Source organism: Crocodylus porosus, unplaced genomic scaffold (genome assembly GCF_001723895.1).
Source record: "Crocodylus porosus isolate Cpor-Errol unplaced genomic scaffold, CroPor_comp1, whole genome shotgun sequence".
Taxonomy (NCBI): Eukaryota; Metazoa; Chordata; order Crocodylia; family Crocodylidae; genus Crocodylus; species Crocodylus porosus.
Window position 1 is genome coordinate 95,850,471 of NW_017728918.1, and position 18,712 is coordinate 95,869,182.

The 18,712-nt window shown below is 45.4% G+C and overlaps 1 protein-coding gene across 4 annotated transcripts in view; it reads right to left on the reverse strand.

The window, feature by feature from the left end:
* Positions 1–3,482: 3,482 nt before the first annotated feature.
* FAM184A (family with sequence similarity 184 member A) overlaps positions 3,483–18,712 on the reverse strand; it is a 202,726-nt gene continuing 187,496 nt past the window's right edge. For 2 of the 4 annotated variants that reach the window (XM_019537967.1, XM_019537966.1), the window contains 2 exons: positions 7,585–7,784; positions 3,483–5,386 (listed from right to left, as the gene is read on the reverse strand). In XM_019537967.1, the coding sequence (XP_019393512.1) occupies positions 5,305–5,386; positions 7,585–7,784 (282 nt within the window). In that variant the 3' untranslated portion in view covers positions 3,483–5,304. Of the gene's footprint in view, positions 5,387–6,080; positions 6,175–7,584; positions 7,785–18,712 lie in introns of all 4 variants that reach the window. The other 2 variants (XR_002101670.1, XM_019537968.1) reach the window with 2 other exon arrangements.

An 18,712-nucleotide genomic window follows, 5' to 3' on the forward strand; every position in this document is an offset into this window, starting at 1 on the left:
CCAGTGTGGCATTGGCGTTTTTTGCAACAAGAGTACTCTGTTAGTTTATATTCAGTTTACAGTCCACTGTAATCCCCAGACCTTTTCTGTAGTAATGCGGCCTTCTCCTTCCCCAATCTATTTTTGCATGCAGTCACTCCATCCCAAGTATGGGACTTTGCATTTGTCTTTGAATTTCATCTCATTGATTTCAGATAATTTGAACAGTTTATATCAAGGTCATTTTGAATACTAACCTTGCCCAACTGCAGTGTCTGGAACTCTGCCCAACTTGATGTTGTCCATAGATTTGCTGAGTGTGTACTCCATCTCATCTTCCAGATCATGAAGAAGTTACTAAAGGAACCCTACACAATACCTCCTCCCAACTAGACATTGAACTATTGATGCTGAGCACAGTGATCCAGTCAGTTGTATATCTACCTTACAGTACTTTTGTCACCTGTTACTTCTTAAGCTTATTAATGAAAATGTATTGAGACACTGTCAAACACCTTGATAAAGTGAGAGCTTACCAGTTCCACAGAGCCTGTCACCTCATCATAGGAGGAAATAAAGTTGATCATGCATGACTAATCTGTAATTCTCCAGATTCTCCTTCCTCCCATTCTTAAAGAAGGGCACTATATTTGTCCTTTTCCAGTCATCGGGACCTCCCCCACCCTTCACAAGTTCTCAAAGAGGATAGCCAATGGCTCTGAAATTACTTCAGCCAAACCCTTCAATACTATAGGATGACTCCCACCTGGTCCTGCCAACATGAAAACATCCAGCTTCTCTAAGCTATTCTACAGCAGACACTTGCCATGACAGCACCCTTGCCATTCTCCCTGATGACCTTGACCCAGAGACTTTCACTAGGCCTACCTCCTGCTCTGTACTGTGCCTCAGAACAAGTTTCTTTTATAAGACTAGCTTTTTCTCTAACCCCGCCTCATTCATTGAATACCTTCCAATTCTGCAGCAAACATGGCAAAGTATACAATAAGTCTCCTTTGTTATGCAACTTTGATTCATCCCTACTGAGATCATGAATCCAGAATGTAGTAGTACATGACCATGTCATTAAAGTTCATCTCTCAAGCTCTCCTAGGTGCCATTTCCTTGGTTCCCAAAAAAAGGAGTGATTAGACCAGGGATTTTAGGGTCCATTCCCAGCTCTGGGGGCACTGATTTGGCTCTTCCCTCCTCCCCAACATTGATCTCCTGTTTTATTTCTGTCCCAGTCCTGTCTTTCTTGCCTCTGGTTTCTTGTCCCAATCTCATTCTCTGCTTACCCAGTCCAACTCATACCAGTTGCAGTTCCCTTGCCTAGGCAATATCACTTCATGCCCATGACTGAGTCCTTATTTCCTCCCTCAGTTCTCACTCTCTCCTCCTCCCTACATCCAGTCCTCATTTCTCTGCCTAACCAGGCCTAATTCCCCCTCTAGCTCCTTTCATTATCTAACTTCACCCTTACTATTTCCTAGTCCCAGTCTCCCACCCTGGGCTCCTGATCCAATAGACATTGGTGACATGGTTTAATGTCACGTTTGTCTATATTCCTTCACCTCATTCCAGGCTGTTCTCCCCCCTTCCCACCACTTCATCCTGGGTCCTTCCATTTTCCTGACTCTCACTCCTAATATTGTTGCCAAACTGATCCCAATCTCCTTGTTCCAAATCCTAGTAGCACTTTCTCTGTCCCTTCCAACCACGGTATCTTGAGATTCCTTATCACAACATAATCCCTTTCCTATACTCCCTTGTCCAGGTTTTGTCCCCTGTGTATCTGAATCAGACTGCTCCTAGCTGTCTGGGTGCTAACAGGAGGGTTACTGAGAACACAGGACAGACATGCTCTTGACTTGCTAGACCCATTCTAGCAAGGATTAGTTGGCTCCAACCATTCTGGGGAAACTCCTGCGATTCTACGCCCTGGTACACACTCCTTTGCTCTGTGAAGATAGCACATGCACAGTGCCGTAGTCTGATCAGCAATATGAAGCATGATGATGCGTCTATACTGGAACATCCAGGGAGGGATGTTCACAAGGATAAGCACCTACCTGCTCCAGCCTCCACATGTCAAACCCAGAAATGCAGTAAAGCCACTCCAGAGGCATCCCTCTGTGGCTACTTTTGAGACCTCTGTCTTCAATGTACTTGAGAGCAACCATGGGAGACTCCTGTGGAGTGGCTTCACTGGCACTACATTTTCCGGTTTGGCATGTACATGTGGAAGTGGGTGGGCAGGTGTGCTCAGAAGTACCTCCCCGTGCCCCCAATACACTGGCATTGCAGTGTAGATGCATATGGAGAGCCTTGAGCATACTCAATTCAGATGGCCCTGCAGAGATTTTAACTGCTAGAATCAAACAAGTCTCTGAAAATTCATAAAGTGATTTTTTCAAAAGATTATGACTTGGTCAATTTAGGAACATTTTTAGAACAGCAAAGGGCAAATTCCTGACACAAAGATCCAATTTAAAGTCTGTCCTCCAAAGCACATGGATGCCAGAACTATCTGAAAAGAAGGCTGCCAGATGTATTTGTTTTTAATATGGGTGGTAACATAGGTTTTGCCCTAGCCTCAAGTTTGGAAATTGCTGAAGCTTTCAAAAAATATTTAGCTTGAGGCAGATTCCCAGTGAATACAATTTCAGATCAAATAGCTTTTTTTAAAGTGTTTTTATTGTCCCTAAATTGATGTTTGAAGTGATCTTTTCTACAGCAAAGTTGTAGAAGTGACAATAGGTACTTGATTTTCAAATGTGATGCACCATTTTACCCATACATTTATGCATAAACACTTAACTAGTGCATATAGCTTTTGCAGCTTAAGCTGCCTGTGGGGTGCGTACATATGCTATTACGGTGCCTGAATAAACTGCAGAGCTTATTGCTTCAGGGTTTATTGCTCCCAGGCATGCTGTTTGAACACGTGCCCAAGAGCAAATAACTCCGGAGCAATAGGCTCTGCAGTTGATTCAGGTGCAGCATGTGGAGCTGGGGGGTCAGCCTGGGGCTGCTCACCCCCGGCTCCGCATGCTGCTGGGGGTTAGGCTGGGGCATGAGGGAGGTTCAGTACAGGGCAACCCCAGCACTGAAGCACTCTCGTGCCCCAACCAGCCCTGGCAGCATCTATACAGGTGCTGCTGCAGAGTAAATTAGTTTACTCCAGCCTAATAGGGGTACATGTGTAATCAGATCTGGTAAAGCAGACTTCTATGAATCTAAGATGCAAGGTATTAATCAAAATTATGAGGAAATAAACCTTGTATCAAGTTTCTAGATGCCATACGAGAGAAAGTTAATTCTTCCGGTGTTCCCTTTGGTGTTGATTGTTTTTGCCAGGATGAACTTGTTTGGTAATGGGAAATCATCTGACTCTAGAAGAGACGGTTTCTTGACCTTGCCCTCTTCCCAACTGGAAGGATCATGCCCAATAGGAGAGACTATTGACACACCATTTACTAAAAAGAGCAAAAAAGCATGAATGAGCATGAAAGATTATTTTCTTTTAATTATTTATAATGATATATTTCACAAGCAAAAATTTATGGCTATGCAACTTAATGCTCTAATTAAAAGGGGGCTGATCCAGCAAAGATGCAATACTCTTTTAACAACAGTGGCAAGACAGGGAAGAAAAGACACAACACTCGCATCAGAACATATATCAAAATTATCTTGTGTGTATTTTATTTTGGGTAACAGCCAAAAAATCTGACATTTTGCCCAATATGGCTTTCTTCTACAATTAAAAAAGTTGCATATACCTACAGCTGAGTTCACCAACTACAGAGAATCTGCTGTTCACTTCTTTAAACTATAGCAGCATCACCAGAGCACGGCTTTTGTGACGTTTTCAAAATGAGTTATAGGAGAAACATTTTTAAAATTTTAATTTAGATTATTTTATATTCTTTATATGAAAACATACAAATTTTTCATTTATACATATACTACATAAAAAACTTATTATTGTAACTATCGAGCATCTTCAACTGGATATTTACCTTTTGCATAAAGGGAAATAGAGCTTTAGGAGGAATAACGAAGATATATTTTTTAGTTGTGCCAACTAAAATCTTATTTAAATAATAGAGCAAACAGTTCCTTGACACTTTTAAAAGATACAGAGATTCAGATGTAAAGTACATTCATAAACACAAAGAGACCATTTTCTCCCTGAGATTACCAGTGTAAATTACTGTGTGGTAATCTGTGAATTAACAACAATTATAAATAATAAAGACAGTAAATATGAGTCTCCAATCTCTTATAGCAATTTTCTCTCAAGGGGGAATGCTGGCATCAGATGCATGTAACAGACTGAAGAATCAGGCTTGCTACCTCTACAACTCTTGTGTTTCATGGATTGATTTTACAAGGGTTAAAATTCTTTAATGGAGTGAATGTAATAAAATTGCTTTTTAATGAAAGTTTTACATACGGTAGTATATATAATTGGTTTAGGGATATTTTGTTTAAAGCATGAATTGTATTCAGAGGGCGAGCATCCTCAAAATGAGATTCTTGGTTTTCTAAGTGATACTTAGTTTAGTATTCCAAGTGTTCAAAAAATCGTTTTGCCTCTGCAGATCATTATAAAATAATTCTACAGTTTGTGAGAAGAATTGCTGGTGATATTGAACGTTAAAACACTGCAATTATTACTCAGAGGTAAAGTCTGATCAGTAGTAGGTCTAGAGCGCAAAAGGAACATTAAGCATTTTCCTTTTTGTTATGCTTTTGTCAAAATCATTCACCTTTGAAGGCTAGCAATTACACTTGTTCTGATTTCAAATGCTTCACCACTCAAAAAGTTATGGAATGGACAGTTTTTAAAATGCTACAAAATAACAGAATAAAATTGGGATGAATTAAACATTCCTTGCCCTATTCTGATGTTTTTTCCATTGAAATGTTATTCTGATATCTAGAAATCATGCAGTACATTGCTTTGGGGTAAAAATGGTACCTGAAACCAAAGAAGACACTTATGTATAGGAAAAAGGGGGAAAGCATTTAGTTTGTTCTACCAAAATTTATTATGTAGTAATTACAAAGTTTAAAGATTCTTTCATTTTAAATAAAAATAATAGAGATAATTACTCACATTATATAGTACCAAGTCAAGTGGTTCCAACAAATAACACGTGAAATACAGTGCATTTTCAATCAGAGACAAATACTTTCTCATTCACAGTGTTTGACATATTACAGGAAAGCTTGTTCATATAAGGGTTTTTTTTTTTAAGGTCATGCTCTTATAAACAGTCCACATCACGCTGTGCCACAAAAACAAACTATCTCTCAGAATGTGAAGTATCGAGCAAACCACTCCTGGCGTTGTGGATCTGGTGAAGCCACTGGTGAAGCTTCAGTCTGAGGAGGGCTAAATTCACAAAAAGAAAAAACATTTAACCCACAACCAAATTAAGAGTGCCAAAGGCCTGAACACCTCCCCCCCCAGGAATATAATACAGGACACAAAGAGCCCATTTTGTTCACAGCTCAAAAATCACATTTTTGTATCACAGGTCATGGTTCAATGTCCATCTGTAATATCTGTGATCATCCACTCCATTGGAGAGCATCAGCAGCACAGACAAGGTCAATTAAAAAGCCATATCACAAGGTGGAAAATAATATTTTGAGATAAGCTAATAAAAATCTCAGTTATCTGTTTTTGAGATCAAAAGAGGTTTTGTTGGAAAAAGGGGGACTTTGGAGGGTCCTCTTTTAGCATCCTTTTCCTAGGTAAAGTTAGTTTTCCAGAAATATGATGCAAGCATCATATTCTTAAGGACATGTGCTTAACAAAGAGTAACAGTAACTAAACAAAATACATACTCTTTTAATATTTTACATAAATCAACTGGAAATATTATTTGCATTATTTCATGCACATTGTTTAAATACATCATTGTACACTAGGAAAAAAGGAAACTGGTGCATTGCAAGCAGATTTTTCTTCTAAAATATTTTTAGAATGCTCATTAAATTAACAAGAAAAATAATCTATACGCAACTTTAATACTTGATCAAAGTTACTTGGTCAACCAAATTAAGAACAAAATAATCCCTACCGTTTGACTGGGATAATACAAGGCACGACACAATTTGCAAAGGAAACTCCAGCGTCACAATCCATGAATTCATGCGCATGCTTGTTACAGATGTCTGAGCATGCACATGCAAATCACATGCACAGGGAAAAATAAGCAACACAATATATTTAACGCATTGTACTTTGTCGAACTAGAATTTTTCACTTATTCATTTCTAAACCTACCATTTGTTCTCTTTATCAATAGCAATTCTGGCATTAACTCCCTGAGCCAGATGGCATGAGGGGTGGATGCAGTGGGGGTGCAGTAGCATGACAGAACACATTTCAGGAACATCTGGGGGCTTTTTTAAAGTCCCCAAAGTAGGTGAGAATCCCCTCCCCCTTCCCCTCTGTGCTTAGAGGCACATCTCCTCCCCTTCCCTTTGGCCCCCCTACCCTGCTGGCTGCTGTTGCTTTTCCTGGGGGGGGGAGCAGGGGCGGGGGAAGTTTCGGAGCTGCTCCTTCCTGCTACATTTGGGCTGTGCCAAGGCTAGACTTTGAAGTTTCCCCACCCTTGGACAACAAGGAAAGCAGTAGTTGTGAAGTGGGGAAGGGCAGGGTTGGGGGCATGCCTCTGAGCACAGGAAGGAAGGAGGGATTTTTAGCTGCTTTCGGGGTCCTTAAAAGTCCCTAGAGGCTCCCATGAGTTCTCTGCACTCTGGTTGGTGCGGCAGGGGTGGGGAGTGCACCAACCTCTGCAGCATGGCTCCCTGTTCCCACACCCCCGCTTTACCAAACCCTGGATCCACCCTCGGGTGGGAGGATAAGCAACTGCCTGTGGAACTGGTATTTGTGACACAATGATTTCCCTATAATGTGTTATAGGCATAAGTCAGAAATACCAAGTACACCACTTCCACAGTATAGTCAGTCTCCAAGTACCTAAGGCTTAAATATTGAAATCTGCCCACTTAATAGTATATTTTACTCTGCCCTCTCCTCTGCAAGAATGAATTCTGGAAATGTTAATGATGATCTTTATTACTGGAAGCACAGCATTAAGCACTAAAGCATGCATATATATTATATTTATGAAACAATTTGACATAGGTGAGGAAAAGGGAAAACAAAACAAAACATTCAGGTAACAGAAAAGTTTTGTTATATTAAAACCAGTATCACAGGATACTGAATAAAAAACTTACGTTAAAATCAATTTCTAAAGGATAACCAGTAAATAACACAAACATTTAAAATAATTGTTCAGATATGTAAACAATTGGAAGCACATGAATCATATTAAGAAATCTTAGAACTTTAGGGTTCAAGGCTTATAAAAGGGTGGGAAAATATTTCACATTTCTACAGACTCTACAATAAAAAGGAATACTGTAAAGAGGTTACAAATATAGTGTAAAAATTTTAAATTCCGTAGTAGTATTTGTACTCCTGAGCGGTTCATGTGACAAGTGGGGTTCAGCTAAATAGGAATACAAAATTTCTCCAAGTTAAGGAAAAAAGATTGGTGAGGCAGCGCTCACCTCAAAAACGTCTTGGGCTCTTTGGGTGGTATTGGCTGTGGAAGTGGTTTGCTGCTGTTGAACTCAATATCGTGGATGGGTGAATTAGGAATGGGGTCCAGGCGGTTAGGATGTCCATTGCCCACTCCGCTAGATTCCAGAGCACTTAGATTGGGAACACTCACAAACCTATTTGTTGACTTATCATTCTTCTTCTTTTGCTGCATTAAAAATAATAAATGTAAGCAGGCTCCTTGCACCAGAACAGAGGAGGAGATTGGAAGATTAGCTAGATTTCCATTTTGTTATGGTTTCAGAGTAGGGAGCAGGTTTGGAAAGGAAGTGGAGTAATTTCTATAATTACACATTTACTGTATCCTTTGAATAGACCCCAAAAGCATAAATTCTCAGAGAAAAATAAAATACCTCAGCAAATCTGAAAAACTATTTAGGCCTAGCTTGGCAATAAATTTCTCTGAAAGATACTGGCAATATTACTCTGAAAGATATACAATAGAATGTGGTACTGAAGTGATAGAAGGGAGGTAGCTAGTTCTCTACGAAATTATATTTCAGTCTGTTAAGCCTTTCATTTTCACTTAAATCTCCATTCTCTAGAGAAAAAAGCCCAGTGTTCCATTTCTAAGAAACAAAATACCCACTAGATGGCAGAACTGAACCTAATATTTCAGTTTGAAGTACCAGTAACTTACTGCCATGTAAAAGTGAATGATTATTTATGAATTATTTTCCACGGCAAAGAGTTGCTTTATACCCCCTCTCAGATATTTTTACAACTTATAAACTTGAAGACAATTCATGTATGAAAAGTTACTATCTAAAAATGGTCTGCTGAGGGAATTTCATATTTAATCTTTTTCAATAACTTCCAGCTCAAGTTCTTTTTGTTTACAAGGTTTTATTAAAAAATATGGTTCACTTGATTTCAAAGTGAAGCTGAAGTCATTTCTTCTCATGAACTGTGTGTCATACATATTTAGCGATCATAAATAACAAACACACGACCTTGACCTCAAGGAATAAGGGAAAAACAAAACAAAACAAAACAAAAAATTTGTTCTTATTTGTAAACCATACATCTTTGTCATGTCATTTTTACAGATTTTTCTGTGTAGAACTGCATTTGACAGAATAGAACTGATGAGTTCATGTCATGCATGAACAAGAGATACTGAATGAGTGCTATTTTAGCCCCCTGAGGTGTTTCTATACGTTAGAATTTCTCTAAAGATATTCCCTAGGTTTATTTTATTCTCGCAATGTACCATGATGAATGACGTTACATTTACATTATGTAATGCATTTAAGACTCATAATGGGTTAATATGCTATTACTAGTAAAAGACACTCGGGGGTACCTCATAACAATTTTGTCCTCTTGACCTCTTAATACTAAATTGTAGCAGAGGGCAGTTTAAGAATGTATATGGTCAATGTATATGGTCATTGGTTTATTTTTTTGGGTGGCTTTTGGTTACACTTCTCCCCAAAATTTCTTCTGTTAACCCAGCTATTTGTTTTTGGGTGCTCTTTCCTAGTGATCTCCCTGACAAACCTCCATGGTTTTCCCCTCCCATCACTGAGCAGACTCTTGGGGTTTCCAGTGGAGCCCCTAATTTGAAGACCGAAACGGTGAACCGGTTTTCTATGCTTGCAGCCATCATCCCGGCAGCTGGCTGCATGTTAGGGGGACCTTGGTGACATGTTAGGGGGAACTTAGACCAGGGTCAGGAACAAACATGGGGTGCTGTTTTGGGGAAATGTGAAAGGCTGCCTTGGCCAGCCCTCACCTCCAGCCTTGAGGGAGCCCAGGTGGCCAGACTAAGTCATATGGGGGGTGGACTTGGGGTGAGACACGTTTTTTTCAGTTTGGCGTTCCATAAACAGTCTCTCCTGCAGGGACCACTAATCAACCGTTCACCCAGCTATTCATTGTCTGATGCTCTCTCCTGGTGCTCTCCCTGACAAACCTGCATGGTATATACTTTTTCCCCTCCCATCACTGAGGGGACCCTTGGGGTTTCCAGAACCCCTAATTCGAAGCCCAAAAGGACAAACTGTCTTTGTATGCTTGCAGCCATCTCCCTGGCAGCCAGCTGCATGTTACGGGGAACTAGGACCGGGGCAGGCACAAATGTGGGGTGCTGTTTTGGGGAAACATGAAAGGCTGCCTATTTGCATGGTTAATTTCGGGGAACACCAGTAAGGGGTTTTTCCTTTTACTAAACCTGTTTTTCCATGTGGCCTCAGTTGTCATTTAAAAAAACAACTTCAAGTGTGTTCGCAATTCTGTCTCAGGCCACACAAAACAAAAACAGCTTCTCTCTTTTGTAGCAGCCACTGATGGCCAGATTACCTATACCCCTCTTCCCCTCCCTCGGTGTATCCTATTTGCATGTCAGTTTTGGTTTCCTGCATCTCCAGTTACTACGATCCAGATGTGCCTAGGGTTTGTAGGAGCACCTCATATTACAACATTGACCCCCTTTTTTATATTTCTTTCTTTATATTTTACACCCTTTAGCTTTCACATTTTGGCTGCCTAGAGTGGATGTCCTCTTCCCTTCCTATGCCTCCCCTGCCCCACTGAAACTAGTCTTGCGTCAACCCCCAGAGCCCATTAACAACAAAGGTATCCAAAACATTTTCTCAGAAAGACTTTATTCAATTACAAACTAATATGAAATATGAAATGAAATAAAAAAAATCCAGTTAGACATTTACAGAACACATTCCCCTGCTTTAGCAGTCACAATGTATGCCACCAGGCAATTTCTGATTGTGGCAGGGCACTGTTTGTGCCTGCCACTTTAAGGGCCTGAACCCAGCAGCCGGCAGGTGCCTAATTAGGGCAGCCATTCAGGGCTGCCCATATAAACAGGGCATTTTGCTGCAGGAAGGGCAGGCAGTGATATCACCTGGCTGCAAGACTGCTGGAACATCCTGCAGGTAAGGGAGGAGCTGTAGGGGATGGATTGGGGGCTCCTGGTCTTGGGCATGACCTAAAACTGCACCCTGCTGGGAGTGGGTGGTCTGGTGAGGCTCTCAGTGGTGCAGGAGCTCTCAGGAAATGCCAGGCTAGTTACCACCCCGGTGAAAGGCGGGTCAGGGTGCCTTAACCCCACCTTCCACCTTTGGGTGGGTCAGATGACAACAGAGGTAGAGGGGGCTAGGCACAGCTACGGCCACCTGAGCTCACCCGAGGAGGGAAGCCCCGAGTAGAGGGGGCATGTGCTTGGACCTGGTCGGGTAACTGGCTGGCCACTACCCTGGTGGGAGTCGTGGCAGAGGCCCAAAAGATGGTACGTCTGCCACCCAAGGAATGGACTAGCTAATCCTATGGCCAAAGCGTGCCCGCTCCAAGGGGGAGCAAGGTGGTATAAGCTGTCAATGTGAGAAAGAGACCCTGTGAGAGAGGGTGGAGTTAGTGAGGCCTGAGTGAGAGGCAGGCGGTATGAGTCTGTGTGTGACTGAGGCCTGGTGGCATGGCCTAAGCATGCTCCAGCTGTAGGCTGGGGGCACGGTAACATCTGGATGCCATCTGTGAGGCTTGGCCCATGGTGTAGGGGAGGTACAGAGTTGTGGACACGCCCAAATATCGGGATATAGTAATGGGCAGCCTCCCACTTTATTTATCAAATTATTTTCTAACAAGGTGTGGCGGCTGAGACAGGCGGGCAACATGCCCAAAGCCAGGTGGGGGGCTAGCTACGGCTAGCGGGGATACCCACCTTGCCACACTGATCGCAGTTCCTCTTCCGCTGTTTGCCTGAATGTCTAACCTCCCCTCCCCCTTGCCTTGCTGATCTGTGTACATGCAGCTTCTCTTGCTTCCCTTAAGTCTTGGGCCCAAGACTCACTGAAAACCTCCCCCTTGTCTCACAGATAGTATGTAGCACGCAGGCTGCCACTATGAAACAGGTGATGTTTTTCGCGTCTGCCTCCAGCCTGTCGTTGAGTGACCTCCAATGGGCTTCCAAGCACCCAAAGGCACATTCTACACTTGTGCAGCATTTGCTTAGTTGGTAGTTGAGTGTCTGTTTTTGTGGGTCAGTCACTTGTCCCCCATAGGGCTTCATAAGCCAGGGCAGGAGTGGGTAAGCCACATCAGCAATTATGAGGGGTGGCACTGAAACACTCCAGATGACAACCTCCTCTGTTCCTGGGGCATATCAGCCCTTCTCCATCATCCCAGGCAGCAGTCAATTTCGAAAGACATGCATCATGGGAGCTTCCTGCCCATCCTGTGTAAAATGTTTATAAAACTTCCTTGGTGATCCACTACAGCTTGGAGAATGACTGAAGGAAATCCCTTCCTGTTGATGAATGACTGGTTGTTCTGGGATGGTTTTAGGATGGGGAATGCGCATCCAGTGCTCTCACATAGTTCAGGAAGCCCATTGCCTTGAATCCTTCCACCACCTCCCTGGGGTTACTCAGGCAGATGAATTTGTTTTCTGCCAGCTCCTGAAGCAGCTAGCAGACTATTTGGCAAGGTGCAGGGAGCCTCCCCGTTGAACTGATTCGCCATGTGGTACAGGCTTGTTGGAGTGGCCAATTTCATCATGGTCATGGCAACACGCTTCTCTGGGGCGATGGGCTTCCATATGACAGCTGCCTGGTGCTCAGGGTGCAGTGACAGAATACTAACAATGTGGAAGAAGGTGTCCCTACTCATTCTTAATGTCTCTAGCCACTGATCATCATTTCAGGTCGACATAACAATGCGTTTCCACCAGTCTGAGCTGCTTTTGTGTGCTCATATCTGGTGATCCTTGCCCTTAAGGTATGGCTAGCAAGCCACTATAGTCTTATGAATTGAGACAGGGGGCAAGCTCCGAGGCCTAGTCACAGTACCGGCCCACCTTCCTGTCTTGGGCAGGATGCCCAGTCTCGTCTGCCACACCTTTGCTGTTACAAAAATGGTTATAATAAGTGGGAGGCTGCCCATTTAAGTACCCCATGTCAAGGGGCTTGCACACGACTTCACCCTTCCCTTATTATTGTGTCCCATGCCTTGCAGATGTCACCCTTGTGTTGTGCTATACTCTGGATTAAGGTCAGGCCAAACTCGGTACACTGTTAGGCCTCACTCATACTGACCTGTTCAGGGCCTCACACATTCTGCCCCCCTCTCACTGAGGCCTCTACCACTCTGCCCTCTCTCACCAGGACCCTTGCACACTTGGCCCTCACTGGGTCACATCCACCCCACCCTGCTCCCTTGAGTAACCATGTAGGCCATCAGGCTTATCTCTTTACCCCTTGGCCAAACAGCACGCAGCCTTCTGGGCCTCTCTCATGACCCTCATCTTAATGGTGACTGGGCAATTCACCAAACACTGGGTTGACTCTGCTCCTAGCCCATCACCAGGTAACTCAACCCACAGGTTCCCTAATTGGGGCCAGTTACTGTCTCTCCTACTTGTGGCTCCCTCTGAGCCAGCTCACTCGGCCTCAGCCCCACTTGCTGCTTCAGGTGTCTGAGGACTTACCTGGGCTTCACTGCCCCCTTCCTGGGCCTCAACACAGTTGCCCCCTTTTCTGGGACCTCAACACACTGCCCCTGTGCTGGGGCTCTGGGGTCTTCCACCCCCATGGACTCAGGTGCTACTCCCATGGGCAAGCCTGGCCCCACTCCCCTCCGATGTTAATAACCCACAAAATGGTACAGGATGGGGCTTTAATGTGCCCTTCCTTGACAGGGGAGGTAACCGGGCTGGCATTTCTGGGGGACTGTTCTGCTGTGGCCTGTCCCACTAGGCTGCCCTTCCCTGGCAGGGTGCAGTTTTCAGTCATACCCAGGAACAGGAGCCTCCTGTCATCCCCAATAGCTCCTGCCCTTACCTCCAGGATGTTCCTGGGAAGCCACTTAGCTGCACGGTGTTGCTCTTTCAGCTGGTTGCAGCAAACTGCTCTCAACCCTGACAGACTGGGTCTTAAAATGGCTGCCTTATCAGGGCTGGCCTGCACCTGTTGGGTGCCTGCTCTCTGCCTTAAAGTGGCAGACACCCAAAGGTGCTCTGCCACCTACCTTCCCTTTTAAAATGGTTACTAGGGGAGGCTCTCCCTGCAGTTCACCGAGCAGGCTTTTCTGTAGCTTGCAACAGCCTGCTAAGTAGCAAGCACCTGACAGTGCTCCAGCACACACCTTTCCCCTTAAAATGGCAACTCTAGGGGGTGTCTCCTGGCTTCTCTCCTTGCAGGTTCCTTTCTAGCCTGCCGCAGCCCATTAAGTGGCAGGCACCCCAACTGTGCTCCACTACATGCACACACAGTTTATCTTTTTCAAATGTATCAGCACCTTGTACAGTTCAATCAAGAACCTGTGCTTGGAGGCTGGCATCCAAATGTGCTTTTGCAAGGGTTTGAACAGACACTCCATAAGCCCATAGCCAGGATGGGTCCCCTTAACACTAAGCACAGTAGCAGACCATGGCACTGTCTCCTCATCTCTCCATGCACAAACAGGTTGACTCAGGACTGACACCACTCCCCCTGACTATTCGGCCCCACAGACACAGATACTTTCTGCCCCACAGGCTGCTCCTGACAGTCTGCACATGGTTTTGGTGGGAACCCACCTTCCTTGGGCTTCTCCCCTGGCTGCACCCTGCCTTTCTACACCCCGGACTCCTGAGAGTGTGTAGTGCCCAGTGACGCACAATCTGTAACAGTCTGCAAATTCAGGGGTGCCTGGGGTCCCCTGCAAGCTCCAGGTGTGGGCTGGCCAAGCCAGCCTTTCATGGTTCACCAAAGCAACACCCCCACCTTTGTCACCCTGGTCCCCAATGTGCCTCTACACTTACCCCATTTTTCTCTGGACAGGTTGATCACTCCAAGCATGCCAAGTCACTTTGCACAGCAGCTAACAATTTCTATTGATCTTTGAATATGGGCTAACCTTGAGCACACCAACAGTTCCCCAACTCATTGATGGCACATGTGGGCACCCCAAGGGGTGCAGATTGCCAAGGCTGACCAGCAGAACATTCCCAGCTAACCACTGCCAAGCAAGGTCTTCTAAGGGAAGTGAAACTGCCCATAGCAGCACTGGCCCTGCAGCCTTTGCCATCCATCATCACCACACACCCAGCACAACAAGCTTGACAAAGCTGGTTCACGCCAAGGGGCTTCACTCCTCGTAGTTCAGCATTTTGGTGTGCTAATTCTTCTTTCCATCTTGCAATGAGAAAACAAGCCTATACACTCAGAGCAAGCATACAGTAGTGCACCAAAACTAACACCTGTGTTTGGCACCAAATTTTGGTACTTCTCCATACAAAATGTACTGCTTTGCTGGGGGTGACCTTTCCAAGGAGAGGTCACTCAGAACTCTATAAATTGATGCCCCAGCATACTTGGGGGTACGCCCGCAGAGCAGAGATGGCTGAGGAATGTCAGAAGGCCAAGCAAATAGCAGCAAAGAAGACTAGAATAGCATGGAGCATCCAAGAAGTTAAAAGGTTGCTGAGGGGGTAATGGCCAAGCAGCTGACATTGTAGGGACCCCATACTGAGTCTTCCATGTCTCAGGGACTGTGTGTGTGGCCAGCAGAGCAACAAGGTAGAAGGAGAGAAGAGCCTGGTCTGGGGTTCTGGGAAAGGGATGCCCAAGACAGCTACCCCAGGGAGGAGGGAAGACCCTGGGTTGCAATCCACTTGCTACAGAGGGTAGAGGTTTGGGGAATCCTGACTAAAACTGTGAGAGCACTGTGGGAGTACATAATCTGAGGCTGGGTGGAGGGAACAGGGAGGGACCCCTTAATCAGCATCACAAGATGGGTGACAGCCAGCTTGGTGCCTGCTCATGAAGTATGCCTTGTGCCTTTTGCTCAGGGCACTTCTCGCCTCAAAGGACTTTAATGAGTAGTCACCAATGACTGGCCATTATCCCTTGAGAAAAGAAGTGGAGCACACCCTAGATAAATTACCATAAACCACACATAATAATACCATGGCACACTAAAACCTAACAAAGACCAGCCAAGAGATAGAACCACAGACCTACCCCATGGGTTTCAACATAGGTAGGAGGGCAGAGTGGACAAATCGATGACAGTGCTCCCAAAACCTTAGTTACCCGAGCCCTCTTGCAAACAGAATGCATTCTCCACTGCCTCAGACATGGGCACCCACCCCTCCACCCGTAAGGGCACTAGCACTATCACTACCACCACCCACAGTGGTTCTAGTGCATACGTGGTCCTGCACCCACCCCTTGCCAGCACTGCACCACTTGGAATCCTTGGCCCACCAGTCAGGGTTTGGGTACCAAGAGTGAGAGTGCCGAACACTGGTAAGTTTCCCTATCGTGGGGTATTTTTCGAAAAGCCACTGACTTTTAGCTGATATTTGTGAATGGGCTAACTGCTCAATGACATTTCCCCTCCCAGCTGTTCTTTGTGCTTCCATATGCGATGCCACAACCCAGACAGAGGAACAATACTATCAGTCAGGACAATGATTGATTAGGTAGGTATTTAATAGAAAGAGTTGTGGCAAATATAAATAATACAATTATGTAGCATGAGAAGAAAGCCAAATTCCTTTAATTTTTCCTTCCTTTCACAGAAACCAGCAGCAGAGTAAAACTCAGGAGGCATCATAAAGATTTCAAATTTGTCTTTTGACACAAGTGAAAACGATGATCTCCAGTTATTCCATGAGGGACTACTGTTTATTGATTTATTATTTAATTACCATTGTTGGGGGTTTTTTTGTTTGTTTGATTGGTTGATGGTTCTTACTTCAAATTCTATAAATAAAAGTTTTGATACTGTCCAGCACAGTTGTGCGTGTGCTGCAAAAAAACTTGCTGCTGGTGTGATGGTACATTTCAAGAGAGAATTTGAAGATGGGCGGGCAGGGGAAGGAGATGTAGGTGGGGAGGGTGACTTGGGTGGACCAACAGTTTGTGCATTTACAAAGGACTGAGACTGGACAAGAAGTGCAGACAAGCGCTTCTGGCTGGGGCTGCAACTGAGAAGCAGTATAGTGTGTGTGTTGGGGGGCAGCAGGGCACTAAGGTGCCTGCTACTTGTAGAGCCGGGATAACTACCCAGGTGGCAGTTGCTAGGGCAACCAGAGGGAGCTAGTTACCCATGCCTACCAGCAGTCAGCTGACCGGGAGGGGCAGGGCCTGGCTCCCATTTAAATCCCAGGGCTGAGGCCAGGTGAGAAGTCTCCTGCCAGCAGCCAAGGGGGAAAGAGCTCTCCCAGAACAAGTGGAGGGGACAGCCCAGACGACAGGTACAGCCTGAAATTTGGGGAAGGATAGAGCACCTCTGGTGTGGCAGAAATAATATTGGAGCTGGATGGCTAAGATTTATGTTATAGCCCAGGGGCTTGTGTTTTGTTTGCTGTTGTGACTGGCGGCTTGGGAGAGGCTATAAGGGGATGGAGGAGGCCTCATAGAGAGCAGCATGGGGACCCTGAATGTCAGAGAAGGCGCTGCATTGAGGTGCGCTGACCCTGAGCCCCAGAAAGGGCACAGTGAGAAGCCCCAGAAAGGTGGCCAGTGAGGCGCTATGTGAGACCAAAGAACGTCAGCTACATCAGCGAGGCATGGGGCACGGTAAAAGAGTGGCTGGAGCCACGCGTAGCCCATAAGGCTGGGGTGCACAGAAACAGGGCCAGCGTACAGGAGGAAAACGGTGTCCAGGGAGATGAAGAGGCAGCCTCCCTATTATATATAGTTGACATCAAAGATGTGGTGGGTGAGAACTGGGAGTGCTTTGTAGACTGACTGGACATGGTAAGGGGTGTCAGGGGAGATCATGGTGACCCCGAGGACACCCTTCTGTTACAGGGGGTCTTTTCTCCTGCTGGCACCTTGGTGGTGCCCTGGGTGGGCAAACCATGAAAGTTGACTGGCTGTCCGAGTGTTGTGTGTGTGCCCCATCAGTGCACTGAAGTGGGCACAGGGGGCTACCTTTGCCTTCCATCACTGGGGGAACTGTTGGAGGGCCAGGGGAACCTTCTTCGAAGACTAGAAGAAATTGTTGGCTGCAGCGCAAAGCTTTAATTTTGCTTTCAAAGAGGCACTTGGCAAAAAGTTTGTGGTCCACTAGGTGGGAGACCCTCAAAGTCTCAACAGGGCCCCAGTAGTGTGCGCCTGCCCCAACAGTGCCCTGAAACAGTGAGATGGCGGCAAAGAGCAGGGTGGGGGGTCAGGCTCCTGTCTCCTGCTGGCACCTTTTGGTGGTGGCCTGGGTGGGTAAACAATGAAAGTCAACCGGCTGCCTGAGTGTGTGCATGCCCCATCAGGGCAGTGGGGGGGTTGCTGCCTTTGCACATAATCTCAGGCTGAGTGGGGGAACCAGGGAGAGATCCCTTAATTGGGATGATGAGCATGGGTGTTGCTGTGAATTGTGCCTCTGGCTCAAAGCATTTACTACCTCAAAGGACAGTAATGAATGGTCACTGATCACTGGCCATTATCCCCTGAGAAAGGTAGGGCAGGGTACCCTACATTAATGTACACATGCCTATAAGCAGGGCGGGGGGGAGGATCTTGTTTTATGTTGGGAGCCCTGAAAGTCCCACCAGTACCCCAATGGTGCGTGCCTGTTTGGCCCAACAGTGCCCAGAACCCATGGTGGGGGTTTGAGCATCTTGTCTCCTGCTGTGACCTTGATGGACTCCTGGACACCCCCCAAACTTCTGCCAGTGTCCCAGTGGTGTGCGCTTGCACCAACAGTGCATTGCAGCGGTAAGCTGTCATCAAAAAGCTGGGGGAGTAGGGAGGGGGAGGATCCTGTGTTCTGTTGGCACCTTGGTGGTTCAGTCCAAAAAATTTGTATTTTCAGATGTGATTAACCTAGTAAAATGGCGATTTTGTTTGTTTGTGTGCATCTAGGCAACGCATAACGTGTACAAGAGCCCCTGCACTGGTCAATGAGACATCTAGATTTGAATTCAGGGGTTTTTCACTTGTCCAGCAGATGCAAATGCACTTAAATAAACATATGTGTCAGGGATAGGTTAGACAGGGATGATTCTACTGTGAACAATCAGTCGGACTAAAAGACTTTTTGAGGCCTCTTCCAGCCCTAGTTAGTCTCTGATTCTATGGCCAGAGTAACGCGCGCGCACACACACACACACACACACACACACACACACAC